Raw genomic sequence first — 26,330 nt, forward strand, 5'->3', positions numbered from 1 at the left:
TGGGTCAACTTGGACCGGGTGTGAAAGACCAGGAGCTCCCCAATGTAACTTCAAATACTTAGACCTAGCTGTTGTTGTCGCCGTCGTTTGCGTTTAACGTCCGGGGGGAGGGGTGGACGCGAAGCCGACACCCCAGATGTCTAAAGCATGTGAAGACGCTATATAGGCCTGGCGGCAAGCATGGCGGCAAGCATGGCGGCAACTATGGCGGCAGGCAGGGTGGCCAAGAGGTTACCTTTACTTCGTCTGCGCTGCGTTGTAGTGACGATGCATCCCCCTGAATCAACTCGGGCCGGGTGTGGAAGATCGGGTGTGGGGGATCGGATGTGGGGGTCAGATGTGAAAGACCGGTACTTCCACAACGAAATTCCAAATACCTTATTTAGGCCTAGCGGGAATCAGGATGACCATGGGGTTTACTTTTGCTTCATCTACCATGCCTCGTAGTGACGATGTAGCCACTTACCTCACGCCCAGCGACTCGAACACGCCATGAAGGATGATGGGGGGGCTTGGCTGGACTGTGCCGCTGCAACGGCTGCAATTCGCAGGGTAGATCAGTTACACGCTGCCGGGCAAAGTCGAAAAGCTGTTAAACTGCGAATAGGAGCAAATAAGTTCATTGGTTAGGTATCAAGCATAGGGACCGTGAGAAAAACCCATTCCAAAAACTAAACATAATCAGTCCACCGGAATAAACATCGTTGTCGGACTTCAACGGGCGGGCGACGGGTTCTACCGTGCCTTAGGGGCATACCTAAATGCACCGATATTCTGAGACGGCCCGTGGCTTAGCCCAGCGGTCGCTCCTAGCAAGCAAGGCCAATGCTACCAAGCCCAATACTACCAAGGCCACAACTGCCGAGGCCACAACTACCGAGGCCAATACTACTAAGGCCAATAATAACTCCGAGACCCAGGAGTTGATGATATCGGTCCTTGATAGGGCCGGCAGCCTTGTCTCTGGGCAGGCAACTCGGTATCCAAAAGAGCTTGTCTTGGTTTCGCGCTATTCACGGGTAGTCCAGGGTAACATGGGGGCCGAGAAGATGCTGAAGATGGGTTAGATATCACCACACGGTGTAGAATGACAAGAAACACAGAGGAACGAGTTTGGCCACAGATGTTGGAGCCAGGAGTAACGTTGTTTTTGTTCCCCAGCTGGTATTGCATTTGCGCCCAGCCGTCGCGGTATGCCCAGTCTAAGACTCCAAGGATCGCGCTCATAGCTTGACACTCTTGACCAGCCCCGTTTTGATACCCGACAGCTCTCCTTGGTAGCCCCCGGGGCCTTCTCCGCCCTTGTACACGGCCTTGACACTGCGGAGCTTCTTCTGTTTCTCTTCAAACTTCATCCTCTTCTTGACGCGCGGGTTGCGCACCTCCTTCTTGCGGTGCGGCGTCAAGCCCTTGTTCTTTTGAATCTGGTACGTGATTTGACGCTTCCCGTCCGCCCCGACCTGTGTCTGCTCCACCACCCTCCCATCCTTGCGCGCTTGGGCGAGGGCCTCGTTCCTCGCCGTCTTGTCCGCCCGCTTTCTTTGCGCTCCATGTGCGACCATGTCGTAGTACTCGTCCTCTTCACCACGGACTTGCCTAGCCACAGCGGCATCGTCGCCGTCGCTCTCGTCCTCGCCCAAGTTCGCACCAAATTTGCTGTCCTTCTTGCCGCGGCGTTCGGCCTCGGCGTTGAGGCGGGCCTGGCGATCCCTCTGTAAAGGAAGTCAGTAAGGAGCACTTGTGGGCGTAAACGTTTCTCTGTCGACAATGGTAACTTACAAATCGTTCACGGTATGGGATATCCATGTCGCCACCAGCGTCCCGGCCAGCACCAGCACGCTTGTTTGCCTTTTGGACAATTTGCGAAGTGTAAAACTTGAGCGTCTTCTTGCGACGCGCCTTGTCGGCAGCTGTGCGGGCGTCAAGCGCATCTTCCTCGCCAAAGTCGGATTTGTCGTCGTCGTTGACCCCATCGGCCGAAGTGGTAGGGATGGCAGCCGCCTTCGCACTCTTCTTCGTGCTTTTGAGGAGGGTCGATAGGTCCGCCAAAGACTGCTCTACCACCTTCGCCTTTCTAGCCGCCTCCGCCAGCTTCGTCTTCTTCGCCCTGAACTCGGATTTGGAAAGCTTGTCTGACTTCCGCTTCGGTATGGGGTCGACATCAGACATTACCAGGTCGTCCTCGTCGGGCGGTGACAGCATGCCGGTTTCGGCCGTGGAAGGCTTTGTCAATTTGAGGTCCTTAGCCCTCAACCAGGCCTCGCGACACTCCATTAATGTCTCCATGACTTCATGGTCCCTCAGTTCCGACGGATTCAACGTTGCAACCGACCCGTCGGTGTCCCTCGATGGGGATGTGAGGATCGCAAAATAGCTCGCTAGCGCAGCCACATAGCAACCTATGAGCCATGATTTGGTTACCTCTAGTGACTTGTTGGGTTTCCCCTCGGCCTCTTTCTGCAAGACGGGTAGGAGGGTTTGCGCCTCCCTGAACTCGCCCACCAGGTAATCGAACTCAGGATATCGGGCTTGCAGGAGCTTATACCGCTCCTCAGGGCCCATGTCCTCTGTCACCTCAACCTCCTTCAAGACTTCGGTGAGGACATTTTCCTCTTCCCTCGGTTGCTCGTTTGACGCCAACCATTCGTTTTCGTCAAAGGCAAAATCCGCTTCATCCATCTTAGCCAACTTCTTGGCCTGCAAGCGCCGAGCCTCTGCCTCTTCTTCCTACAAACACATATCAGCACGCACATTCTCTTCAATGGTTTGGGGCCCAAGCACCACCTACCAATGCATCAGCCTCCGTTTCAATATTATCCGCATCGTAGTACTCCCGTTTTGAAGACCCCCACCAGCCTTCGTCTCCCTCTTCCTCCTCCCTCCTCTCCTCTCCATCGGACGCATCTTCTTCCCTCGCGCTAGCTTTCTTTCCCGTTACCGGTTTTGAAGGAGCGCCATCTTCCACTTCTTCATCGTCCTCATCCGATTCCTCGTCCCCCAAAATCTCTTCGTCCGAAATTTCTAGGAATGCATCCTCCTTATCCTGCCGTTTGATGCGCTTCGAGCGCGGCTCGTCGTCGTCGTCGTCATCGTCAAAACCGATGCGATCCTGATCGGCCCAATACTCGTCTTCGGAATCAGCGACGTCTTCGTACGTCTTGATGGTGAGGCGCGCATCCTTAGCGTCGACCTCGCGGGCGCTGGTCGGTTCGACCTTCCGCGAAACCTTTCTCTTCTTGGCCATGGCTACGGAGTCAAGACGGTTGGTAGGATCGGTATGGCTGTAAAACCGTTTCGAGCCGGGCTGTCGTACAATGGATGGCGGAGGTTGGATTATCTTCTCATGGGGAGAAGTCCGGGTGTGGGGTTGCAACTTCAGATCAATCCGTGGCAGAACTTTTTTTCTGTCGACCGTCGCACGGCAGATCCCTGTGGGCCTCAAGGCCCCACCACTCCCGCCTGCAGCCTGTGCTTGCATCCCCTGGGGCTGCCAATCACTCCCCTGTTCAATCCAGGGGGGCTTTGGAAATGATCGAGTATTGTCAGCTTACGGAGTACCTATTCCATCCCAACTTTTCTTCTCTTCGCAGTCGAGCATCTCACATTCTCCTTTTTCACACTCATGGACATCTTGCAAAGGCTCGGTATCTCTCTCCCCGTTGCCACCGGATCAATTGGCCTCATAATAGCTCTCATCGCAGCAATGGGATTGTTTGGGAAGAAGAACCACATGCCCGTTGCGGGCCGGGTACGTTCAATTTCTCCACCCCGAATTCCGATTATTAGCCCCAAGCGAAAGAGTACAAGAACAGGAAGGTGTTTTACAGGTATAGTGGACTAACTCAACCGACAGACAATCCTTTTGACCGGTGCCTCGGAGGGCATGGGTCGCAGCGCGGCCATCCGGCTCGCAGCCAAGGGCGCTCATCTGATCCTCGTGTCCCGCAATTTGGAGCGTCTTGAAGAATCCCTCGCCGCCGTGAGGGCCGCCGCCGCATCCCCAGCAACGCAGCGGTTCACCTACATCTCAGCTGACGTCTCCGAGCCCGACTATGCCACAGGAGTGGTTGCCCAAGCCACGGCCTGGAACGGCGGGCGAAGCCCCGACATTGTTTGGTGTGTAGCAGGACTCTCTACACCGCTGCTCTGGACCGACGACAACGCCATGGCGGCAGCACGCCGCAACATGGACGTCAACTACTTTGGCTCGGCCGAGATGTCCCGCGCCATTCTACGCGAGTGGTTGCGGCCCGAGAACGCAGCTCCCGGTCGCAACTCTGAACCTAAGCACATCATCTTCACCGCATCAGTGCTCGCGCTGTTTGCCATTGTTGGCTACGCCCCATACACCCCATCCAAATGGGCCCTCCGCGGTCTAGCCGATACCCTAGCCATGGAGGTCAACCTGTACCCGGATCACCCGATCAAACTGCACGTAGTGTGCCCAGCGACCATCACCAGCCCCGGCCTGGAGCGTGAAAACCAGACCAAGCCGGCTATCACAGTGGAGCTAGAGAAGGATGAACCGCCGCAAACCCCCGACACGGTGGCCGAGAAGGCGATTGCCGGTTTGGAACGGGGCGACTACTTTGTCGCGGTGTCGTTCCTGGGCAATCTTATGCGCTGTGGCGTGATGGGCGCGTCCCCACGGAATAATTGGCTGCTGGATACTCTGTTGGGCTGGTTTATCCCCATAATCTACTTTTTCGTGTTGAAGATTATGAATGGGCAGGTTAGGGGGTGGACGAGCACTCATGGGAACCCGGCCAAGACGAGTGTCAAGTCTGCGTAGGCGGTGGGAAGGAGTTGGGCCATGTTGATGTACGATGATGGTATGTCAGGGGCTGTACTAATTTATTGTACACAGGAGGTAATGTGGTCGATGAGTACGTTAATGCTAGAATCTTGTCACCACCTGTGCAGGTCCTACACCCCGACCTACCTCGGTAGTGATGATCGAATGTTGCTTACGTTTGTATTATATATCTAATTTAATTAACATACTCACTTCTGGCTGGCCGGCCCGTCTGTCTTGTTCATACCGGTCGAGTTCGCTCACGAGCCAAAGGGGATACAGCAAAGTGAATAAAATTAGAAGGGCCAAAGAGAAAGATATCTCGGGGACGGCTGGTTTCAGAAATTCAACCCACGATTGGGTTCTACATACACGAGCACCACCATATCGTGTGTGTAAGGGGCCTGGGAGCTCCGATAACGATAAGATTTCATCCGAAAGGTTGCTGTGAGCAAAACATGGGTGGATCTTGAGTACTGACCAATCAAATTGCATTAAAGTGGATGCATTGGCAACTTCCTCTGACAAGGCTGTTTCATTGGGCGGCCCAGCAAAATTCTCCGCTGACCTGCCATGCTCCTGTTCGCTCTCCAAAATCAATCAACTTCACGACCCAAATTTACCGGCCTTAACAGCTGACGACAGCTGCTCAACCGCCGCCATCCCGACCGACAATAGTTATCACGAGCCGCTTTCAGGTTCCCATTTTGATATTTGCTTCGGGGGTCTCGAAGCATGAAATCATCAGTCATCCGCTCACAGCGCGGCCGACCCAATAAGGTGACGAAGCAAGGTCCTCCGCCACGCGGTCGCACTCCGCGCCAGGTGACAGCAACTCATTTGGCCGCCACTCACGAGGACGACCAAGCGCACGTTACCCTGTCCGGCGAGCTTAAAGACGGCGAAGGTGACCCGAGTTCCGTATTTGAGGACGTGAGGATGGGTGCGGAGGACTACGCCGCTGCTGCTGCTGCCGCTGCCGCCATGGACAACGATCTAACGGAAGACGCCCACGGTGAGGCCGAAGCCGATGCCGAGATGGACGACGATGACGACGGTACCGGTGCTTCGTCAAACATGCCTCATGTAGATCTCACCGCCGCCAACATTCTCGTCAACGGCGGGAGCAACCCGCAGGGTGTTCCCCTTTCCCAGCCCGTCCAGGAGCAGCTGCAAGAGATGCAGCAAAACCTATCACACGCCCATCAACATCAACACCCGCATCAGCCAGCTGCTCAAATGGGCGGTCATCAGGGCGTAGACCAGTCCATGGTCAAGACGACGGAGGATCTTTCGCGGGACTCCGGGTACGGCGACCTCAACGTTGAGAGTGCATTGGCCAAGCGGTTAGCTCGAGAGCCCGGCCAGCGCCTCGCCCAACAACGCCGTCCCGAGCAAGCCTTGAACCTTGCGCGACGTAGCAACGTCGAGGCTCTCTTTGCCCACATTGCCGGCGAGCCCGCCCGTATTCCCTGCAAGAACTGCCACAAGGGGCATGGGCCATGGACGAGCTGTGTCGTTGTTGATGGTCAGATGTGTGGCAGCTGTGCCAACTGTTGGTTCAACGCCAGTGGAGCCCGTTGCAGCTTTCACGGTAGGTTCCACCTCCCCATACCTGTGCGGTAGTATGTAAAGGTTTGAGTTCTCTTCTAACCTCGTCACCTCCAACAGAAACGCGCAATCCACAGGCCGTTGCCCAGCATCCTGCTATCCTTCCAGCCGCCCCTGCCGGGTTCAGTAACGACCCGGGCTATCGCCTCGGCGCGGCCTCTCACCCGCTGTTACCTCATGGAGCCGCCGCGCTCGGGGGTGTCACCCATCCAGGCGGGTTGCTGATTAACAATCCGGTACTCCAACAGATGGTCAACCGAGCGATGGGCGAAGTCCGCCAGGCCGACAAGGCCACACGCCAACTTATCCGAATTGAGATTGCCGCCAAGCAGCTGGCTCTGCAAATCGTCGAGACCGAGGAGATGGTTAACCACCAAGACCAGGCTGGCCAGCAGGTCCTTAACGATGAATCTGGGGCATAGCCACGGCTTCCAATCCGTCCACCCCCGAGTCTGCTTCAGCCCTGGCCTCAGATGCATGGCCCAATTTTTTTGTACAACCGAATATTGACTCATGGAGAATGATAATAATATCCCTCCTCCTTTTCCCCTTGGGTTCATTCTGGCCTTTTCGCAAGAAGGGCCGCAAAGTGAGACCTTTTTCCATCGGACACCTTCCCAAAACGGCATTCACCATAACGACCCCTCCAACACAACCGCTGTCCTCTTTCTCCGTTTTCGTGATGCTTTACGAGCCCGGGGTGCGACACATTATTAATACACGTTACCTAGCTTACATGAATGGTTTAATTGTTTCAGTCAGTCGCTTGTTTCGGGGCTACCAAGATTGTGGTCAACTTACTAGAGCAAGGATACCACCATTCCATTAGGAAGATACAATTCGGGAGCAATATGGGTCTATGCAACATGGATTGCTCAAGCACCATTTGGAGTTAGGTTGGAACGAAAAGGGCTCTGGCACCTAGCAAAACTAGTTCTAGTTTAGCCTTGGGCTTTTGGCCATGGCTTACGAATGATTTCTCGTTGAATTCTCCCAAGATCGTTTCGCTTTGTAGGGACGGGCTGCGGAAAGAGGGCTGTCACGGGTCGTGACAGTGTGAGGTTCATGGGCGCAATTCCTGGTTCGACCCGACAGTTCGAACCATGGTCCTCTTTTGGGGTGTTACGTAGTGGTCATTGCGCCCACTACCGTGACAAAGGCTGACAGACACTATTGTCTCCTCGGATTTTGTGAAACATAAACCCGGGCATCGAAAAGGTCAATGTAGCAACAAAAAGATAGCATCGGTCGACGGTCCGTGAGATTGAACGAAATGTCAAGTAGGAATAGTTGACCCATCTCTCTTGTTATCCCCCCTTATGGATTTAATAGAACCTTGCTCGTCTTCATTACATGAAGAACTAAACAATAAATAAACCAGCCAAAAAGCTCACCGACCAGCCACGGCTCTCGCTAACGTGGGTGGTCGGCTACGAAAACCCCTTGGGTGAGTGGGGGGTTTTACTTCGTGGTCGGTGTTGGCGGGCGAGAACTGCAGGTACCGCTTCCTGCTACTTCGACCTGGAATGGAACCCACAACCTCTTGGGAAAGTTGTGAGCAGGACCCCAGGCCACGGATTCCGAACCTCCCCACCTGACCACTAGGCCATTTCGCCTTTGGGGGGAGGTCGGTGACGGTGAACGATGCAAACGTTCTACATATACTGCCTGTCTGCCTTGCCTGCCTGCACTAGGGCCATTCTATGTGCCCACGTGAACATCCACGCGCCTTCCACGCTTTCCGATCTAATGCCTTAGTTGCCTTCGCCATTTCGGTGACCTTACGCTCGAAAGCTGCTCACTACGCATAGTTCAAATTCTCAGGACGAGTTGCAGAACCATAAGTTGGCAATGTTTATCAGGCAAGGCGTGCATAACAAGTACGAACTTGGATACAATACCCGTCCCCCCTTGAACTGGGCGGGGAATGCAGAAGGAGAAGGAGTAGAGAACGCCTGCGTAAACCACACCCGTATTTGGCATTTTCCGGTTCGTATCATGGATAGCCTGCGGTGTTGGGCATGTCCCAAACGTGGACGGGTGAATTTCCACTTGGAGCAGGGTAGTTACAGCCAGAGCAGAGAAGGCCATTATCGAAAAGTGTTCAGAATCCGGAGGATGTTCTCTAATGGCATGGGGAATCGGGCGGCCGGGTCGATCGAGGGTAATCGGATCAGCCGGGTACTGCTATGTGTTAGGTGCTGAGAGCCGTACCTTGGCTTGTGGCAGTATGTCTACACAAATGTCTAAATTACGGATTCATAACTCCCGGGTTGAGATCTTTTTAACGGCGAACCGGATTATGTCCTATTCCTCCTTTGCCCTAAGGTCGATGATATATGCATCTGCTCAACGAGTTTCTGTGGTATGGCTGGCTTCTGTGTTACTTGACCGAGGACACATCCCGCTTGATTTAACCCCCCCCTCGTCATCCATTGATGGAAATCATGTAACTCAAGCATATTAGGGCCTAAACTTCTGCGCAGCGGTCCGGAGGTAGTCGTGCCCGTGTAAATTTACATCAAAAATGCTAATCTGTTCTGCGGCCCGCGAGGCTCAGCGAACAAGAACTGCGGTGTCGTGCATCTCAAAAGATTGTTAGTAATATTGTGGCAACCCCCTATCGGCTCCCACCAACTTGGGCTACACGATGGAGAGGCACCGTCCCTGTGCTTCGCTTGCTACAAGCAGCCGAGCGTAGCTCACCTGGACAAGCAAGCGAGCATAGGTGGAGAGGAGGGTTTGACGACGTTGACCCATGGTTTTGGGGTATGGATACGCTTGTATTATTCATTATGATTAGTTGTCACCGAGTTCGTCAACCAGCAACCAACCATAGCGAACCTCATGAGTGATACCTCATGAGAGCAGTTCAATCGAGCGGCTTACGCCTGGATGAACCATAACCGGATTGGTAGCTCGGAGTCATAAAGGGAAAAGAGTCAATGATTGGGAGGCCATAGGTTCGAAAAAAGACGATGAGCAATGAAATTGTTGACTGGTATATGTCCCGCCCGCCTGCTTTCCCTCTTCCCGTAAACCTCGTCGTATCGCACGGCCAAATCCCGCCCCCCCCACAATCCCCCGGCCAGCGTTCTTTCCAACCCGCCCATCAGATCATATGCACCCCATCCTCGCAAGTAATTCCTCGTTCTTTTCTCCGAAATCCGCCCATTGAACGCTGTGCTGTGTTGTCCACACTGTTGGGAAGGGGGGAAGGACGGTACTCATGGCTGGTTGCCTAGTAAAGGAACGAATTGTGAAATAGGAGTAGAAAAAAAGCTAGAAAAAAAAGAGCAAGATGCTTTCATACACAACTTAAAAAGATCACCAAACCAGGACGAGATTCATTATTAAACAGAATATTTACCCCCACCCGTTCAATAACAGACACGGCTGGTTCATGTCCCGATACGACTCCGGTTCGACGTCATGATCCGATGTAAATTGTTGTTGTGGTGATGGTGGCAGTGAAGGTGGTGGACTGGGCCCAGGATGCGTTAAGCGGCGGAGGATCATGATTCCGCGCGCCTTCGGCATTGCATCCAGGGAAGGGGTATCTTCGATGCCGAAGCAGAGGTGACACACAAATTCGTGGCTAAGAGCGGTGATCCGCTCAGATGAGACCGCAGAGGCGCAGGTTCTCCTGGATGATGATATCTGGGTTCTAAGTTAGTATTTTTTTTTTCTTTTAACCTCATCTTCGAAAAACTGGGTTCACTTACCATTCACAGCCGCCATCACGAAGCGGATTTGTGTAGTATCAGTGGCACACGTAAAGTGCGTGTAAATCTGTTTGCTCTCATGCTGGTTGAGGCTGACGAAGCGGTTGAGGATGTAGTCGCACGCCGCGCCGTAATCATCACCACCTTCATAGTCAGGGAAATAGTTCTTCATCGGGCTGACGGGCAGCTTCTCCTTGAATCGGTCGATCTTGTTGAGGAAGAGAATGATGGATGTCTTGATGAACCACCTCGAGTTGCAGATCGAGTCGAACAGGGTGAGCGCCTCCTGCATCCGGTTGACGGTCTCGTCCTCGAACAAAAGTTGGTCGTACTCGGAGATGGCGACAAGGAACAGGATTGTGGTAACGTTCTCGAAACAGTGAATCCACTTCTTCCGCTCTGACCGCTGGCCACCGACGTCGAACATCCGGTACGTGAGCTCACCAATGATGAAAGTCGTCTCGGTAATACCGGTCGTCTTAACACGCGATCGCAAAACGTCCTGGTCATTTGGCATGTATTCGGGCGCGGCGATACGCATGATATTGTCGAAGTAGCTAGGCGGTCATGTTAGCATCTTGTTTGTTCCCATAAACTGGGGATGGGTTTGCTAATTGACGCACTATCTCGCAGAGTCGTTCAGCTGGTACTCCCGTGACCGCTTGAAGCAGCTCTGGACACCAGAATCCCTCCAAAGGGCCTCGATCGCATTGCCGACCTCTGGGGGAAGCACATCGCCCTCGATCTGTGCGGGTTGCATGAAGATGGTTTGTACATGGTACTCCATCCTCGAATCCGTTAGTGGGAGCTCGAGCGACTCCATCGCTTCGAGGATGACGCGCATCGACTGGACCGTGTTGCTGAAAATGATCTCCTTGAAAGATTCCCGCTCGTCGCGCGAATATCCGCCCTCATGGATAAGCTTCATCTGCTTCAGGATCGTCGACTTTCCGGATTCACCAGCACCTACAGCACCAAACGGTTAGACAGGAACAGACGTCGGGTATGGGGACAGGAGCATTGTCGGCCGGCTCGACATGACAAAAGCCCACGACCCGAATAACGCTAAAGTCGCTAAGACATACCCAGAAGTAGCACCTTGATCTCATTGCGCTGTTGCATGCGGTCGCGCTTCAGCTGATTTTCAATCTCCTCGTTCCGGGCCTTGCCCTCCTTCTCCTCCGTGCTCATTCCGCAACCCATCTTGGCGATTTGTCGAAGGTGAAAAGAAACTGGAGAAAAGAGTGTCGTCGATTGATGAGTCGGATGTTGTCAAAAACAATATCCTGTTGCGTAAAAAAAGTAGGCGTTAGTTGACTTGATTCCAACGTCGTGCGCGCACCAAGGGCGAGTTCCGCGTTGCCCTTAATAGCTGTCGTCATAGTCACGTCCGTGACCAAAACAAGCGCGGCTAGTCCCAGGTGATTGAGGATAAGCCGGGCGGTGGTGGTTAGGGCCAAGGTGAGCTCACTTTATTCAGGAGGATGGGGTGTATGCCCCCAAACTTTTTCCCGAAGGTCCGACGGTCGGTTTCTCAATTGGAAAAGGCTGCGGTCAACCAAAAGTGTGGTGAAAAAAGTCGGCGGTGATGATAAAATTCCGCAAGGACAATGATGCGGCAACAGGTCGCGAGATGATGTCGCCAAGGAAGCGGAACAGTGAGGCAAGGGCTTCACTGCTCGTTGGTGGCGGGAGGATGCGGACCGGAGTTGAACGAAGGGAGAGGAGGTGGGAGGGCTGGTTCTGTTAATGTGAGGAGCCATGCACACTATATTTCGGGGGACGACAGAGTGACGAATCAATGGCTTCGACGCGGACGATAAAGTGGATCTTCCGCATCCCTGACCGGCCAGAGCCCGGATCATGTTCCTGCAAATGCAGCCAAAGGGGAAAAAGGATCCCCTGCCGACCCTGATATGACCCACATGCATGCGCTCGTTCCCCCATGTCTTTCGAGCTTCGACGCCGTGGTGAAGCAGCACCGACTGCAATACACAGTATGGACGAATTGAGGCGCATTGCGGCAACGGCGGCACTCGACTGTCTTTCATCTTGTCTTTTCCTTGCCTCTTGATGTTGTACTAATTGTATCTCGGTAGTGCCCAGTGCGATTCCGCCGTCCATACACTACAGCCTGGGATTGTACACAGAAAGGGGCGCACGAACACCTCGGCCCGCCCACCACCAGCTCAAGGCTCCTTGAGGTGTTTCCGAAGGAGCATGGGGTGTCACGGCCCCTGACAGCCAGATGCCAGTGGCGCTTTCGGTGGACGAGGGACCACACCGACTAACCAAAAGAGGAGGCTCGAAGAAAAGCCAGTCCCAGGAACTGAGGAAATGTCATGCGTCGTGGGATCGGGATGATCAGCAAGAGGAAGGCTATCCCCGATCGTTGTCGCGCCGGTATTAGAATTGTTCGCACCCATATTCGGACTTCGTACACTACACAGTTGTATCATTTTACTACCCATTTGAAACCTGGGCGTTCTGGTCTTCTTTGTTGCCGCCGCCTGAGGAAGATAGCTTTGGCTTTGTTTCAACATACAACAACGCTGAGTTGAGAGTTTCAATCGACTGGTCGCATTTGATGCCGGCGAGCCGACCAGCGTTTCGGGACCGCCGTTGAGGTAGGAGTCATTCGCGTGAACAGAACGCCAGTTCTCAAACTAGGAAATGGGTTCCCCAGATCAACAAAGCACAACCGTTGATGTCCGTGGATGAACATGCATCTCCGTCAAGATGGTTCTCCCAACGACACACCGGAGAGGCTAGTGGGAACATTGTAAGAGCAGGATCAGCAGACGCCCGCGCGCTCCCACCAACGAGAGCTGTTTCAACACAGAATCATGTGGGCTCATGATCGCCCTTGGTGCTGTGCGCACGCTTCGTTATTTCCCCGCAACCATCTGACACCCCAAGCGCCGCGCAGAGAAGCCGGAAGTTTTCCAGAAGCGATGGCTTTCTCACTGCCGTACACTACTGCGGTTTGGTGGATGTGGCGGACGCCTGGCTCACTCAAACCCTCCCGGCCTAGAAAAGATGGGGATAGCCCGCCTGCGCCTATGCGAGAGACATCAAGATCTCATCTCCGCCCCAGTCGGGCGTGCGAGCGAACATTCACGGATCGGGACTGCATCCGAGATGTGGTGAGCGATCTGACAAACCACACTGGTAGCACGATGTCGAAAGCATCCATTCCTCTTCCGTGAGAGTTTTGTTGATAGTGAGCTAAAAGACTAGGACTAGCCTGTCTTCTGAAGGAGCGAATTTAGTGTATCGCCGAGAACGGCCGCTGATGGCAGCATTTCCCCTTGAACTAAGGAATTAGCAAAATGAGCTTGAGGCACGTTCCCCTTTTGAGGCGGCTGCAACCACCGTTTCGCCCCGCCAACTCGCAGGGCTTGATCAGTGGTGTGCCTTGAGTTTCATGCCTTGTGTCCAGACCAATTTTTTTTGGCCTTCGAGAGTTAGTCCGAGAGACCCGAAACGGGATCCCGTTTATGTTCATTCGGCCTGCTGTGAACTAGGACGGGGTTTTCAGACGATGGGGATGAGAGGAAGTCTCTCAATCATCGCCCGTGATTGAGTAGCTTCAAGGCTGCGAGTTATCAGTACAGATCCGCGGGTTACGTCCATAACGTATATGAGCTTGCCCACGGCGGCAACACACATTTCGTTGCCGAGTGGCGCTGTGGCCCGACACGGGCTCGTTCCCGACAGAAGCCAGTCTTCCGCCCAAGTTCTTCTCATCACACTCTCCTTCGGCCTGGCGTGCTCATTGATGCTCGGAGAGGCGAACCTTATTTCAGGCTGGGTCCCCTGGAGCGCCCCGCAAATGAGATCGACATTGAGCAAGCCGATCAGGCAAACATCGATCGTAGCCTCATTCGGTGGCAACGCAAACTTCCGGCGGGAACATCAAACCCGCCGAGAAGGTAAAAAGGGTTCGTCGTGTGTCACGAATGTGATGGCAATCACCTTTACTACGAAAATCGCCACCAATTTTGCGAGAGATCCGTGTGACCTGAGTGCCGAAAGAGGAGGGGCCGTTTGTTGGCCGACGGATTCTCTGATGCGAAGGGGCAGAGGAATGAAGAATCCACTCCACGACAGCTCAGGTCTGATTAGCGCCATCCCGACGGGGTGACAATCGGCGGGGAGACTTTTTGATCCCCCTTGCACTGAAGCGAGAGAGATCCTGCATGGGACTCCACCGTCCACCACGACACTGCTCCACCCAATGCCCCGGGTTCCTGGCGGCACCAGCGAGTCAAAAACCAAGATGGGTCGTCAAACATTGGCGCATCGGTCGTATCCCCCGAAAACCAGGAACCAAATCACGGGAATGGCAGAAAAAAAGGGGAGGCTGAAAAATCGTTAGTTGGCAAAGAGGGGGCATAGCCATGTTAAGAAGATCTGCTCCCCGCATTGGCGCATCGAGATGGCCTTTTTCAGCTCCCTTCTTACCCCGAGGAATTCGGCGTGGCCGGCAGAAGCTGGCAAAGCAGCAGGCATAATGTTCGCAGCTTCCTGGTTTGATGCCCTGGCACTGGCGGACGGGACGGGTGAGTCGCGAATTCGAGGAGCGCGCTTTTATTTTTCCGTCCCATTTTCCGCGCGAGGGGTGCATGCTTGCTTGTTGGTGGTGCCGCCGGGCCGGTCGCAGGCCCACAACAGGCACAACATCCTAGGCCCGTCAGACAAGACGATGTTCAGCCGGATTGAGTCTCAAGTCCTGCAGAGCAAACAACATCACGGCCTTTGCAAACGTGACGCATTCTGTGGGCTGCCGAGCCGGGTGACATGAAGGCCGCATCAAAATTGATGGTGTCAAACATATGACGAGGTAGGGGGATACATTCTCTTCCCGTTGTTGACGGGGGGTCTTCTAGCCCATGGCGGTTTGTGTTTTTTTCGGAATCTTTTTATTGTTTCCAAACATTGTCCCTGGTATCCGTATGCATCATATCATGCTCCAGCGGATGGGGTTGATGCCAGCGCGCTAGGATTAGAGAGGTAAGGTTCTAGAAGAGTTGTCTTTCTTCCAGGCCCTCCCTTGGTTTGATTTCCCAAGCGTTTGGGTCGGGTTCCAATGTCTGGAAGTTCTGGGTCAGGGGCTTTGCTCTTCCCGGTGGGCTGGAATGAGAGAGGAGTCTGCATAAAAGTAGAAATGACAGCCACCGGGAACGAATTGGATGACACAATGGGATGACGAGATCAGATGGGATGGGGCTCGGCTTCGCTTGGGACGAGCCACGAGGGCAGACATGGGAGTTGCGTGGCAGATGGACTTAAAATGGGACTTGTGTCTCGGGAAAGTAAATGTGATCACTTGCATTGTTGTCATATCAGATAGTTACTTCAAGGTTGGCCGAGCTCACAATTGGGATTGCATTCTTTGATCAGTTTTTTATAACAACTTTATAACGTTAAGTAGTTGATGGCGTTCTCAAAAATACATTAGACGTTTCAAGATAGTGTTTGTTGCATTCAGCGCACAAATAGACCAGTGACGGCGGCCCAGAACCAGTGCGCCGTTGCAACTGACAAGATTTCACGGTATCAAAAGCCGGACATAAATATGAATCTGGATTTATCTCATACCTCCGTCTTCGTGGTTTCTCCTTGGCTGGCACTGTTTGACGCGGGCCGAGGAGGCTTTATGACCTCTAAACATTCCTCTTCGTGACAGGGGTAGCCTGCACTAGCTTGAACCCGATTGCGGCTGGCGATCGTTGTTGAAACCAGGACACACCGTGTTTCCGGCCTCCCACGTTTTCCTTTTCTCTTCCTCACCCCCCAAACGGAAAACCGCCAACCCAATTTTGGCCTCTTCTGCTCTTCGTCCCTTCTAACGTTACCCCTAACGGTAGTGAACTAATTGTTTCCGGATTTTAACTTCATTACACTACACAATGGCATCCTCGGCGATCCATATGTCCCATCTTGGCGGTCGCGGTATGAAACTTCTAGCCCCCCTGGCCGTTTACCCACGCACCGACCCCTCCAAAAGAATGCAAATGAGACAGCACACTGTTATGAGAGGGAAGTAATAAATGGCGGCTAATGAATATCTTCTATGCCGTGAATAGCCTTCAACCACAGCTCCAGCCAGGACTCAGAGGCCGAGTACGACCGTCTGCGTGATCTTGCGCGGGCTGAGGCGGACAAGAAGAAATCATGCTTCGACAGGGTATGGCATTCATCAGTTTCATCCCACCCAAATCTTCGTCATATGCCGTGCCCCATTGTTGTTAACTTGGCATGTGAACTATCTGGTGCAGGCCCATGAAGCGTATGAGCGCGGCGATGGAGCCGGAGCTAAGGAGCTATCCGATGAGGGCAAGCGGCATCAACAGAAGCAGGCCGACTACAACAAGCAAGCGTCTGAGTACATCTTCCGAGAGAACAACGCTCCCGGCCGCGTGGCGGAGGACACCATTGACCTGCACGGGCAGTTCGTTGAGGAGGCCGAGGATATCCTCGAGGAGCGCATCCGCTACGCCCAGTCGACCGGCCAATCGCACCTACACGTCATCGTCGGCAAGGGGAACCATTCCACCGGCCACGTTCAGAAGATCAAGCCTCGTGTCGAGCGTGTTTGTCAGGAATTTGGCCTCGATTATGCCACCGAGGAGAACGAAGGACGCATCTACGTTGATCTGACGGGAGGGAGAGTCAGCGCGCCACCGCCGCTGCCGGCCCAGCCCAGCGGCAACTTGGGAGGTTACGGTGGTGGTGGTGGGGGTCATTATCAGCAGCACCATGGCCAGAACAACAGCCATCATCAGCAGCATGAGCAACATCACCAACAACAGCACCAACCTCACCACGAGACCCCTTATCAACCACAGCATCAGCACCAGCAACAGCACCAGCAGCAGCATCACCAACCACCCCAGCAACAACAGCAGCAGGAGGACGATCTTTTCAGCTGCATCAAGGGCTGCTGTGTGCTTATGTAAATGGGGCTTAGAGTTTGTTTTTTCCTTTCCCCTGGTCTTGGATAGAAAATTTGGGTGGGCGAAGTTTAGCCACGCCGGCGTGTTTGGGGATTATGGGACAATGAGAATGATAGAATCATGATTATGTTACATACGATATGTTCCACCAATCCTCCATTTGATCATGGACCCTCCCAGAGTTCTCGTAAAAAACCCGAGAGTCGCGTTTTCCGAACACCAGGGGAAGTCACCTAGGTAGGTACCTCGTTGACACCCACCCTTGTTAGGTACTCCGTCGTACCTTCCATGGACAGCTAGCAGTAGTACGGCGCTTTACCAGGTTTGGCTAGGGACAAAACCGTTGAATCTTCCGTTGTCTTTGTTCATAAGCTTCATACATTCCTTTAAGTAGGCCCCGTTATAAGGCCTTTTTGTCTATTCCAGTGTTGTTCCGTTTTCCTTCCGGCGGGCGGGCGATCAGAATAAAGGGCTCTCAATAACTCTTAAATTTACCTTTCGGTATCATCGATAGGAGCGTCACACTTGAGGGTTATCCGCCAATATCAACAGAGGCCAAAACGACTTCAAACACGCCACCTCGAAACTTCAAACCAAGACACAAACTAACCCGGCCCCCTTGAATCGAGTCAACGCCCACGACACAAAACAAAGAATAGTCCCCCTCCGAGGCCCGGAAGGACATACAACCCAACACCACAATGCGAATCAAACCTCACCACCACTACCACAACCACAACCATCATCTCCCCCACCACACCCAAAACCACCGCCCACACAATCGCTTCCACAACCCCCCCTACTCCCGATACACCCCGCCTTCCCCGCCGCACAAGCCTCCACAACCCCTCTCCCACCCCAAGATCATCCTCCTGACCTTTTTCATCGTGCTATCAGTGGCCTTCTTCCTACTAGCCGTGTATGTGTCGTTCCGGCGGAGACGGCTGAGCGAGGCAGCGGCACGGGTCAGGAGACGGGAGAGGCGGGAAGCGGTCAGGGCGTGGCGAGCGAATGGGGGGGTGAAGAAGGTGGATGAAGAAGATGGAGGGGTGGAAAACGCTGGGGAGAAGGTATCGTTGTTGGTGGGGGGTGATGATACGGGGGAAGGCCTGGTAGTGGGGAGTAAGGGTGTGGCAGATTATAGTGATACCGGTACTGGGGAAATGCGAGTGCGCAGATGGACGGCCACCTGGGCGGACAAGGTCGGGAAGCGAGCGGCGGTGGTCTCTGGTGGGATGAAAGGGTGGAGGTTGGCACCATCAAAGGACCTCGAGGCTCAATGTGTAAAAGGCGGGATCTACTAGGCGGGAGAAGGCGGATCAAGAGCTCAGGTGGACCGGCCAGAGGCTGGGGGAAGACGAGGCCGACCGGTGGGGGGTTGTCGGATGCGCAGGACGGGCTCGACGCGTATGTCGTCTAAGGGGGAGTACGCTGTATAGCCTCCAGGACCAGGCGGGTTACTGGGAGGTTGGGACGTGTCGGCGTGGGTGCTTCGGCCGTTAATAACAGACGTTGTTTGCATCAATTCTTCTTGTAGAGCTGGTTTGCCTCCGTTATAGAACAAACAAGGGGCACCGTATAGGATAACGAAAAAAATGTTGCATTTTATGCCTCTAATTTGACTGATAGAACATGGTTTGTACAGCCGATAACTCTAGCCTTCGCTGCTCGCCCGCTCTCTCCTGTTCGCTCTGCAGCCCGTCATCACGATGCAACAACGGCGTCACCGATCGACCACAATACCCCCGCCACTATATCACCTTCACATACCAGCCCACTTCCCATCTAATCCCCATAACCCAACTCCGTGACCACCTCATAATATCATGCCCCGTTTCCGAGCTCATGCCTGTTTTCTGATATCCCGCGCCGCCGCCTTGAGGCTGTAATTGCACTCTTCGTATGCGCGCCCGGCACCAAAGCCGGCACCCACAAAGGCCGGCCACGCGCGCCGTCTGAACAGAAGCACGGAGAAGACGACGCCAAAGCCGAGGCCGAGGGAGGACTTGATGATGAGGTTTGAGAGGCAGCGGTCCCACTGTTGAGGCTTGTTAGTAAGGAACATAGTTCAGGCCTGAGGTGTATTTGTTTGTTCGGTTCGGCTTGCTGTTCGCGGGACAAGGAGAGAGGTTGTGGGTAGATGGAGGGGTCGGCGAGACCTATGGTAGATCCTGGTGTGCATTATTCTATGGTGCTGACCTTTTCGTTCAAGAGCGCCTCGCTGACGGGGCGCGTCCCAGTGCGTGAGGGCACGGGGGTAAGAGCGGTATCGGCCATGGTGGGTGTAAGAGTGTTCGTAACGAAAGTGGTGTTTGAAGGGCGAGAGAGCTAAGCTCAGAAGCTTTTGTGCTGCCTGTTTTCTCGACGCGGGGTGGTTTGGCTGTCGCGTTAGGTCAATTGTCCCTTTCTGCTATGCTCGGGTGAGGCTACCTCTAACGAGCGACCCAATTGAGGGCGTACGGGTTTGCGGCGGACTGTGGTGGAAGCGGGCGGACAGTTATCCCTCGTGGCGCTAGGGTTGACGAAACGAAACGGAAACAAGCTATTTTGTGTCGCAACGTGAGGTTCTCGCCCGCCAAGAGCTGTCCCCTGCCTGATGAGTGAGTTTCTGGGTCGGGTGTTGCCGTGCTGGCCCGAAGGCGGTGAGTCGGAGGTTGGAGGTTGCAGGGTTCCTCTGACATTGAAACGGCAGAATTTTAGATTTTTTGGAGCTCCAGGGCAACGCCTGTCGCGACTGAGCGTGGGGCATTCTTTGCCCGTTTGCTCGTCTTGATTAAAAGAACAAAAAAGTCAATCGAAAATCAGCAATTGGTCATGGGATAAGCTATTTTGGGGGAAAATAGGTAGCAAGCATGCCGGAAAATACAGTGAGGTCAATCCTCTATGTTCGCATTCTTGGTTCCTAAAACTAACCTCGCGCGCAGACAGGAGAAGCCGCACTCGTGCGTGCTGTTCGGGGCCTCGACCATGGCGACATCGACACGATCCCGGACCGACTCGAAAGGGTGTGGGATATACTCGAAGACTACCCCGGGGGAAGTTTCCACGCCGCCGAGGAGATGCTACTGCGATGGCTCCTTAAAAACATGACGGGGTCTTCCCCGGCCGCCGGACGAGTCCGACGCTACCACCGAGTCTGGGACATCCTATCCGCCGTCTTCGCCTCAATTCCGCTATCCTTTCTGGCCAAGACCCTTGCCGACCGCCGGTTTGTTGGGTTACTGCAACAGACACTAAACGATATTGCGGTACCACAACGAGAGGAACAGCCGCAGAAGCAAACGGGCGGGGCCTACCTAGATATCGACATGCCTGATGCGCCTGCCCCTGAGAGCCCAACAAATCCAAGGAAACGAAAGAGGTTAGATGGGCTCGGGTTCGATCCGGCAAGTCAAAAGCAGATGACCGGGTGTCTACACACGGCCGAGGCGGTTTTCGAGGCCGTCCGAGTCCTCCTCTCTCAATGCGAACTTAAGTCCATGGATGGGCCAATGACGCACAAAATGGGCGCTGAACACGTCAAAGCGCTGTTCTCGACAACTGCGGCTGAGACAATGGGGGTCATGGTACCGTGGATAACCGTTTGCGAGTTAGCTGTGGACGGATCCTGCGGCGGTCTCTTCAGGGAGCAGTCATCATGGGTTTCAACTCTGTCAGCACTGTGGGAGCTTCATCTACAAAGCGCAACAGACGCATCTGAAGTTGCGACCCACCTATCAGCCACAGCATCTCGACTTCTCGGCAAATTGACCGGGATCCCACAACAGATCTCCCTCGGTATTGAAGTCACGGTGCAAGAGCGTTGGGCCCGTGACATTCGTCGTTTTCTTGCCCGGAACCTCGTCCTACCAGCTAGGGCTTCATTCTTGGCTAAGGAAGGCCAAGATGTAATGAAGCTTGCTGTGGAATTGGCGAGTGCCTCTGCTCAAATAACCTTCCCCGTGTTGTTTGACCTGGCGAGCAAGGCGCCACTAGAAATTGGGGGCAAGGCCTCCCGAAAGGACTACGAGACATGGACTCAGTCCGTCTTTGACGCTGTGGTTCTTGCAGTCAATAATGTCAATCGCGATGCCAGGCTGCCCACTGTTAAGGGGGTCATGGCCGTAGCAGCAGACCGGGCGTCCGCCCTGTCCGCGGACAGTCTTCGCAGTGTGTGCAGCAACTACGCACTCCGTAAGGAGACGTGTGATTGGGACCTACTACTTGCCATTATCAAGCTCAATGCGGATGTCTTTCTAGTCACCGATCAAGGGGAAAAATTGCTTGATACGGTTTTGGCTCAGACCAGGGAACCGGATTCGCTTGGAGTTGAGGACTCGATCAAGGCGGTGCAGTTTATTGTTCTACTTGCCAACGGATATGCACAGGCTCGCGACCTGTCAACATTTGTTCAGCTGTGGTTAAAGCAACTAGAACCGGTCAAGGCCAAAAATGGTCCCCAACCGCTGTGGGCACAAAAGGAGCTTTCCGAAACGGTTACAGATCTCGTCCGTTCGTCTCTCAATTCCAGCCAGCTCATCGAGATTTTGGAATGGCTCTCGTCCAGAACACAGCCCACCGAGAGCATGGCCAGGATTCACATCCTCGAGGCTCTCTCGGGCGGTATCTCTACCGAGGAATTCATCGACGCCGCCAGCATCAAGACGTTTGAAGGGGCCTTCTTAGAGAAGCCTTCTAAGAAAGACCTCCCCGCCGTAGCCGCGTGTCGATGGAATGTTGCTTCTCAGGCGATCTCGAAGGGCACTCTCGAAGAGGCGAACCAGATCTGGACTCGGATTAGGCCAGACATCAAGAGCGCGCTCCGGAAGGGGCCTACCGACCGAATAGACACATTTGCCGCCTTCAAGTGCTGCGTTGGTGCGTGGATAGCTAACTATCGTACCGGGGAAAATGAAGATGATACGGCTTCCATGGTCTACTCTTTTCTCGAGAGGCTTCGGAAAGAGCACGAGGCGAGCGAGACGGGCGCCGAATCAGGGGAGCCTTCGTTGAACATGGCCACATATATCACCTGGGTTCTTTCAGACGCGCCCCGTGTTTTCAGGTATGGCTCCGTGGTTCCCATTGGCGATCTCACTGTTAACACACTTCAGCTTGCTCGTGGAAAAGTCAGGAAACGCTCCCGATGTCGTGCTTTCTTTCTTGGCGATGCATAAAACGGAGGAGGCAGCTAAAGCCAGCCCTACCATGTCCATCGCTCCCCTTATTCTGGAACGCGAGAGTATCTTAAAGAACCAGGGTCTCATGGGTACGTTGTCCTAAACTTGCCGTATTGGTCCTGTCCACTAACACTGCCCATTCAGACCTGCTGATCAAGGCCATTACTATGATGATTGATACATCCAAAAAGGGCCGTTCAGATCTCGGCACCATGGTGGCGATCCACTTCCTTCTACGAGTACCGATTGAAATCTTTAACAGAAACCAGCGTGAGGCTGTTATGAAGGCCCTTGTCTCTCAGCTGCCAGGTGATGCAGAGAAAGTGAAAGACGGCGAATCAGAGTATTGGACACCGGCACTCAGCCTCATGGTCAAGTTAATGGAGCGGCCCACCTTCTATGAGGTATGCCTGTGCTATCTATTGGGGGCGCGGGAAATGGTACTAACAAATCATATAGGGCATGAGCTTTTCTCATCTCGAATCCATCGGACGATGCCTTTTGAAGGCCCACAAACGTTCAGGCAAATCAGAGAAAGAAACGCTCCGGGCCCGAAGTGATTTCAAGCTCCTTTATGAGCTGGCTACATCGGTCATCCGGTATGTTGATTCTGAGTTCGAGCCGCCGAATGTTCTGCTGACTAGCACAGCCAAATGACGAATGGAAGCCCCGAAGAGCGTGAAAACGATTATCTCAGGGATGCCATTTTGCTCCTCCAGTCTCCATGCCAGAACTCAGAGGCCGCGGCGCGGATTGTCCTTCTCCACGCTTTCATCTCGGCCGTTCAAGTATTACCTGCCGCTAAGAAGTCTGGAGAAGATGGGCTGGATACTGGCATCCTGAAGAATCAGCTCATTCAGCTCGCAACACCGGTTGTCACGTCTGAGAAGAAAGCCACAAAGGGCCTGCTAGCTCTCCTCATCGCCCTGGATGCACTCAACCCTCTGAGCCATGAAGATGTCAGGCCCGCGCTGGCAGCCGCCGCACCATCGTTACTTGAAGCTAGTGACGTGCTCCTCGGGGAAGGGCTGCGGGACGGGTGGGAAGTGCGGATGTTCTTGGCAAATCACTTCCCCGAGGTGCTTACCTCCCCGTTGAAGATCGATTTGGCGGCAGACGCATCTCCTGCTCTTGACGGCGAGAAAGCAGAGTCCGGCTCTCCTGCAATACTCGGCAAGACAGCTTTGTTGCGATATGTGGATGCTGTGATCGGGCCTGCGGAAGAAGACACTAAGCTTAAATCACTGGAAGAATTTGTGACGACCAACTGTCCTAGCGAGAGCTTAATGGGCAACCTTTTGGTAACCTATCGGTTGATTCAGCACCTCAAGGGTAAGTTGATCCAGGCCACCCACCCATCACCCTAAAACCCCAAGCCGTTCGTCAACTCAGACACCTTCTTTCTCTAGGATCCCGACCGTCAACTTCACCAGTACGGTTCGATCTTGCTCAAGCAAACAGCAGGCTCTGCGACCAACTCGTTCATACAACTGTTCCCGCCCATTTCCTCCTATGCGCTAAAGCCATCCAGCTCATCCTCGATCAGAACCCGGCGTGCATGACCCAGTGGAACATTGAGCACAGCCTAAGTACCGTGTCCGCCATCTCCGACCAGGCCCCGACCCAAATCTTAGTTTCCACAACTCCAGCTGTCTACCCAGCCCTATGCCGCCTCGTCGAAGTGGTCATCAAGCGCCACCGAAAGCGCCTCGACGGCCACTTCCACATTCTCATCATGGCCCTGCAGGCCTTGCTTCGTTTACTCCTCCTCTCCCCACCCATTCAACCGACCCCGACCACCACCACTCCAACAACAACAACAATAACAACAAAGCCAACCCCAACCCCCCAAGAAAAACACGCCAAGCTCTTCTCCCGCCTACTCACCCTCATCTGCGAACCCACCGCCTCCTCCGTTTCCCGCTCCTCCCAATCATCCACCACAACCACAACTACCGCCACTGCCCCAGCCGGTGGTGCTCTCGACTCGGAGCGCGACCGCGCCAAGCGCTACGCCGGCCAATTCATGTACCTCGTTCTAATGCAGTACATCCGGCTGCAGCTGTCCAGCAAGCTTCCGGGGGGCACGATCCCTCATAAGGTGCGTGAGGCGTTGGAGCCGGGGGTGTATGCTATTTTGGATATTACGACGCGGGATGGGCTGCGGATTATGAATGATGGGATGGATGGTGGTGGTGGTGGTGCGGGAGGGAGGGTGGTGTTGAGGGAGATGTATAAGGGGTATGAGAAGTTTGGGAAGTGGAGTGGTGTTTGATTTGGTCTGTTTCTACCTGGGAGTCGGAGGGGAATGGGGATAAAGGGCTTGATTCTGTATAAAAACGTTAATAAGTGTTGCTAGAGTTTGCTTAATTAAGGGTTCAAAAAGAATTGTACTATTTATTCAACAGCTGCGCTATACATATAGCCCAGACAAAGACCAGCTATCACATCTATTAGTATCTAGTATCAACATGCTACTCCCCTGCCAAGTAAATTCTACTGCCTCTCCCTCCACTCAGTAATCCTTTGCCACCTCTGGGCAAACTCCCTAATGCCCCCCTGCCCAGCCATACTCGCGTCGACAACATCCCTGGGTAGCTTATGCGCCGAATACTGCGGCGAGCTAAAGTTATACGCCGCGGGATCATCGTACTCTATCAGCCTGATTTCGGGCTTCTGGTCTTCTTCGGTTTCCCCCTCTTCTTCCGTGTCCTCTGTGCCCTCTGTGCTGATGACGCTTTGCTCCTCGGCCTCTTGTTCTTTCTCATTTCCCCCAATAACCCCCAACAGTGGGTTCGCCACCTGCCAATCCAGCAACTCCCCCCAGTCAAAAAGTAGGGAATCCGTCCGCTCCGCCCATGGGTTAATATCAATCAACCTGGCCCTCCCCAAGACCTTTCTCTGCCCTCCTTCCCGATTGCCTTCCGTCCCCTCCTCCTCTTCCTCATCATCGCTCTCATCGGCATCGTAACCGGCCTCGGGGATGTACACATCAAAGACAAAGTCCCCGTCGGGGAAAGTAAGGCGTAATTGACCGTGGAAGAGCTCCGCAACGCGGCGGGAAATCTGCGGGCGAAGGGCATCTAAGAAGGCGTAGTAGTTGAGGTCGCGTTGGGATATGGCGATGAGGGAGCGCGACTTGACGAAGCAGCGGAATTCTAGGGAAGGGAGCGGGTTGAAGAAAGTGCGTAGCACGAGGACTGGCTTGAATTCAGGCGGATTTCCATTTGTATTATTATTGCTGTTATGGCTGGTAGCTGGCGGCTGGGTGGAATCGAAGGCGTGGTCGAGGTCGTGAGAGATGAATGAGGACGACTTGAGTAGGATGTAGATATCGTTGGCGGAGGTGCATTTCATGGTATTTGGGTAACGGGAGATCCAGGTCGCGTCTTTGGGCGAGGACCAGTTGAGTTTAGGGGCAACAGAGCCTCCAAGGGAGGCAATGGCGTCAGTGATCTCGGCGTGGAGGGACGGGAAGCGGACGTCGGGGGGTTGGGGCGCCGGCCGAGGCTCGTCTGTGTCCGACTCGGAGTCAGAGGCATCGTCGTCGTCGTCGGGTCGGGGTGGTGGATGTGCGGAAGTGGGGAATGATGGTTCCCAGTCGTCATCATCTGAGGTGGCTGTATCGTCGTCGGTTTTGGGCTTCCCTTCGTCGGCGAGGATGATGCCGTCTTCGTGGAGGTAGGACACGAAGTCAGAAGTTAGGGGAATGATGCGGGAACGAATACAGGAAGTTCGGTATCTAGGCCGTCAGTCCATGACACAACCAATGGCTTTGAGCTTTCCCTTACTTTGGAAACCAGTAATCGTAGGAACAATGGAGGATGTGGTCCCTCGCAACAGGGGGGAACTGCAGGGCCTCAGCAGTTGTCACCTGCGAGGCCGTTGATTCGATGGACGGCATAGTGTTGTTTGTAGTGCTAACAGTTTTAGCGTAACTAGGGAATAATATCGAAATTCTAGCCGAAAATATGGCAAAATATCGAATAGATGAGGTTCCTTCTTGAAAAGAAAGTATAAACTCTTCTTGGGGGAGGAGGTTTTGTACCCCAAGATCTCAGAAAGTCAGTCATAGTGG

General features: G+C 53.9%; 8 protein-coding genes across 8 annotated transcripts; 4 read left to right on the forward strand and 4 right to left on the reverse strand.

The window, feature by feature from the left end:
• Nucleotides 1–1,223: 1,223 nt before the first annotated feature.
• Nucleotides 1,224–3,244, reverse strand: C8A04DRAFT_11995 (Sas10 C-terminal domain-containing protein; the record flags this gene model as incomplete). The annotated part of the gene is made up of 3 exons (XM_062777176.1): nucleotides 1,224–1,712; nucleotides 1,780–2,727; nucleotides 2,789–3,244. 3 exons carry the CDS (start codon nucleotides 3,242–3,244, stop codon nucleotides 1,224–1,226), a joined length of 1,893 nt encoding a protein of 630 aa, XP_062637197.1.
• Nucleotides 3,245–3,622: 378 nt separating this feature from the next.
• C8A04DRAFT_12004 (uncharacterized protein) lies at nucleotides 3,623–6,828 on the forward strand (the record flags this gene model as incomplete). The annotated part of the gene is made up of 5 exons (XM_062777179.1): nucleotides 3,623–3,748; nucleotides 3,854–4,775; nucleotides 5,099–5,156; nucleotides 5,530–6,389; nucleotides 6,467–6,828. 5 exons carry the CDS (start codon nucleotides 3,623–3,625, stop codon nucleotides 6,826–6,828), a joined length of 2,328 nt encoding a protein of 775 aa, XP_062637198.1.
• Nucleotides 6,829–10,022: 3,194 nt separating this feature from the next.
• C8A04DRAFT_37065 (guanine nucleotide-binding protein alpha-1 subunit) lies at nucleotides 10,023–11,334 on the reverse strand (the record flags this gene model as incomplete). Its single annotated transcript, XM_062783754.1, has 4 exons — nucleotides 10,023–10,066; nucleotides 10,132–10,688; nucleotides 10,755–11,097; nucleotides 11,217–11,334. 4 exons carry the CDS (start codon nucleotides 11,332–11,334, stop codon nucleotides 10,023–10,025), a joined length of 1,062 nt encoding a protein of 353 aa, XP_062637199.1.
• Nucleotides 11,335–16,046: 4,712 nt separating this feature from the next.
• On the forward strand, nucleotides 16,047–17,096 carry C8A04DRAFT_37066 (uncharacterized protein; the record flags this gene model as incomplete). The annotated part of the gene is made up of 3 exons (XM_062783755.1): nucleotides 16,047–16,089; nucleotides 16,224–16,324; nucleotides 16,416–17,096. 3 exons carry the CDS (start codon nucleotides 16,047–16,049, stop codon nucleotides 17,094–17,096), a joined length of 825 nt encoding a protein of 274 aa, XP_062637200.1.
• A 698-nt stretch (nucleotides 17,097–17,794) lies between these two features.
• On the forward strand, nucleotides 17,795–18,397 carry C8A04DRAFT_28396 (uncharacterized protein; the record flags this gene model as incomplete). The annotated part of the gene is made up of 1 exon (XM_062780630.1): nucleotides 17,795–18,397. The coding sequence occupies one exon, from the start codon at nucleotides 17,795–17,797 to the stop codon at nucleotides 18,395–18,397; it is 603 nt and encodes a 200-aa protein (XP_062637201.1).
• Nucleotides 18,398–18,936: 539 nt separating this feature from the next.
• On the reverse strand, nucleotides 18,937–19,370 carry C8A04DRAFT_28397 (uncharacterized protein; the record flags this gene model as incomplete). Its single annotated transcript, XM_062780631.1, has 2 exons — nucleotides 18,937–19,131; nucleotides 19,293–19,370. The coding sequence occupies 2 exons, from the start codon at nucleotides 19,368–19,370 to the stop codon at nucleotides 18,937–18,939; spliced, it is 273 nt and encodes a 90-aa protein (XP_062637202.1).
• Nucleotides 19,371–19,945: 575 nt separating this feature from the next.
• On the forward strand, nucleotides 19,946–24,527 carry C8A04DRAFT_37068 (nucleolar pre-ribosomal-associated protein 2; the record flags this gene model as incomplete). Its single annotated transcript, XM_062783756.1, has 7 exons — nucleotides 19,946–19,991; nucleotides 20,025–22,137; nucleotides 22,187–22,341; nucleotides 22,397–22,656; nucleotides 22,712–22,851; nucleotides 22,902–23,584; nucleotides 23,662–24,527. The coding sequence occupies 7 exons, from the start codon at nucleotides 19,946–19,948 to the stop codon at nucleotides 24,525–24,527; spliced, it is 4,263 nt and encodes a 1,420-aa protein (XP_062637203.1).
• A 221-nt stretch (nucleotides 24,528–24,748) lies between these two features.
• C8A04DRAFT_37069 (D123-domain-containing protein) lies at nucleotides 24,749–26,156 on the reverse strand (the record flags this gene model as incomplete). Its single annotated transcript, XM_062783757.1, has 2 exons — nucleotides 24,749–25,994; nucleotides 26,044–26,156. The coding sequence occupies 2 exons, from the start codon at nucleotides 26,154–26,156 to the stop codon at nucleotides 24,749–24,751; spliced, it is 1,359 nt and encodes a 452-aa protein (XP_062637204.1).
• Between the last annotated feature and the right edge of the window lie 174 nt (nucleotides 26,157–26,330).

Source organism: Dichotomopilus funicola (genome assembly GCF_033296635.1).
Source record: "Dichotomopilus funicola strain CBS 141.50 unplaced genomic scaffold C8A04scaffold_29, whole genome shotgun sequence".
NCBI lineage: Eukaryota > Fungi > Ascomycota > Sordariomycetes > Sordariales > Chaetomiaceae > Dichotomopilus > Dichotomopilus funicola.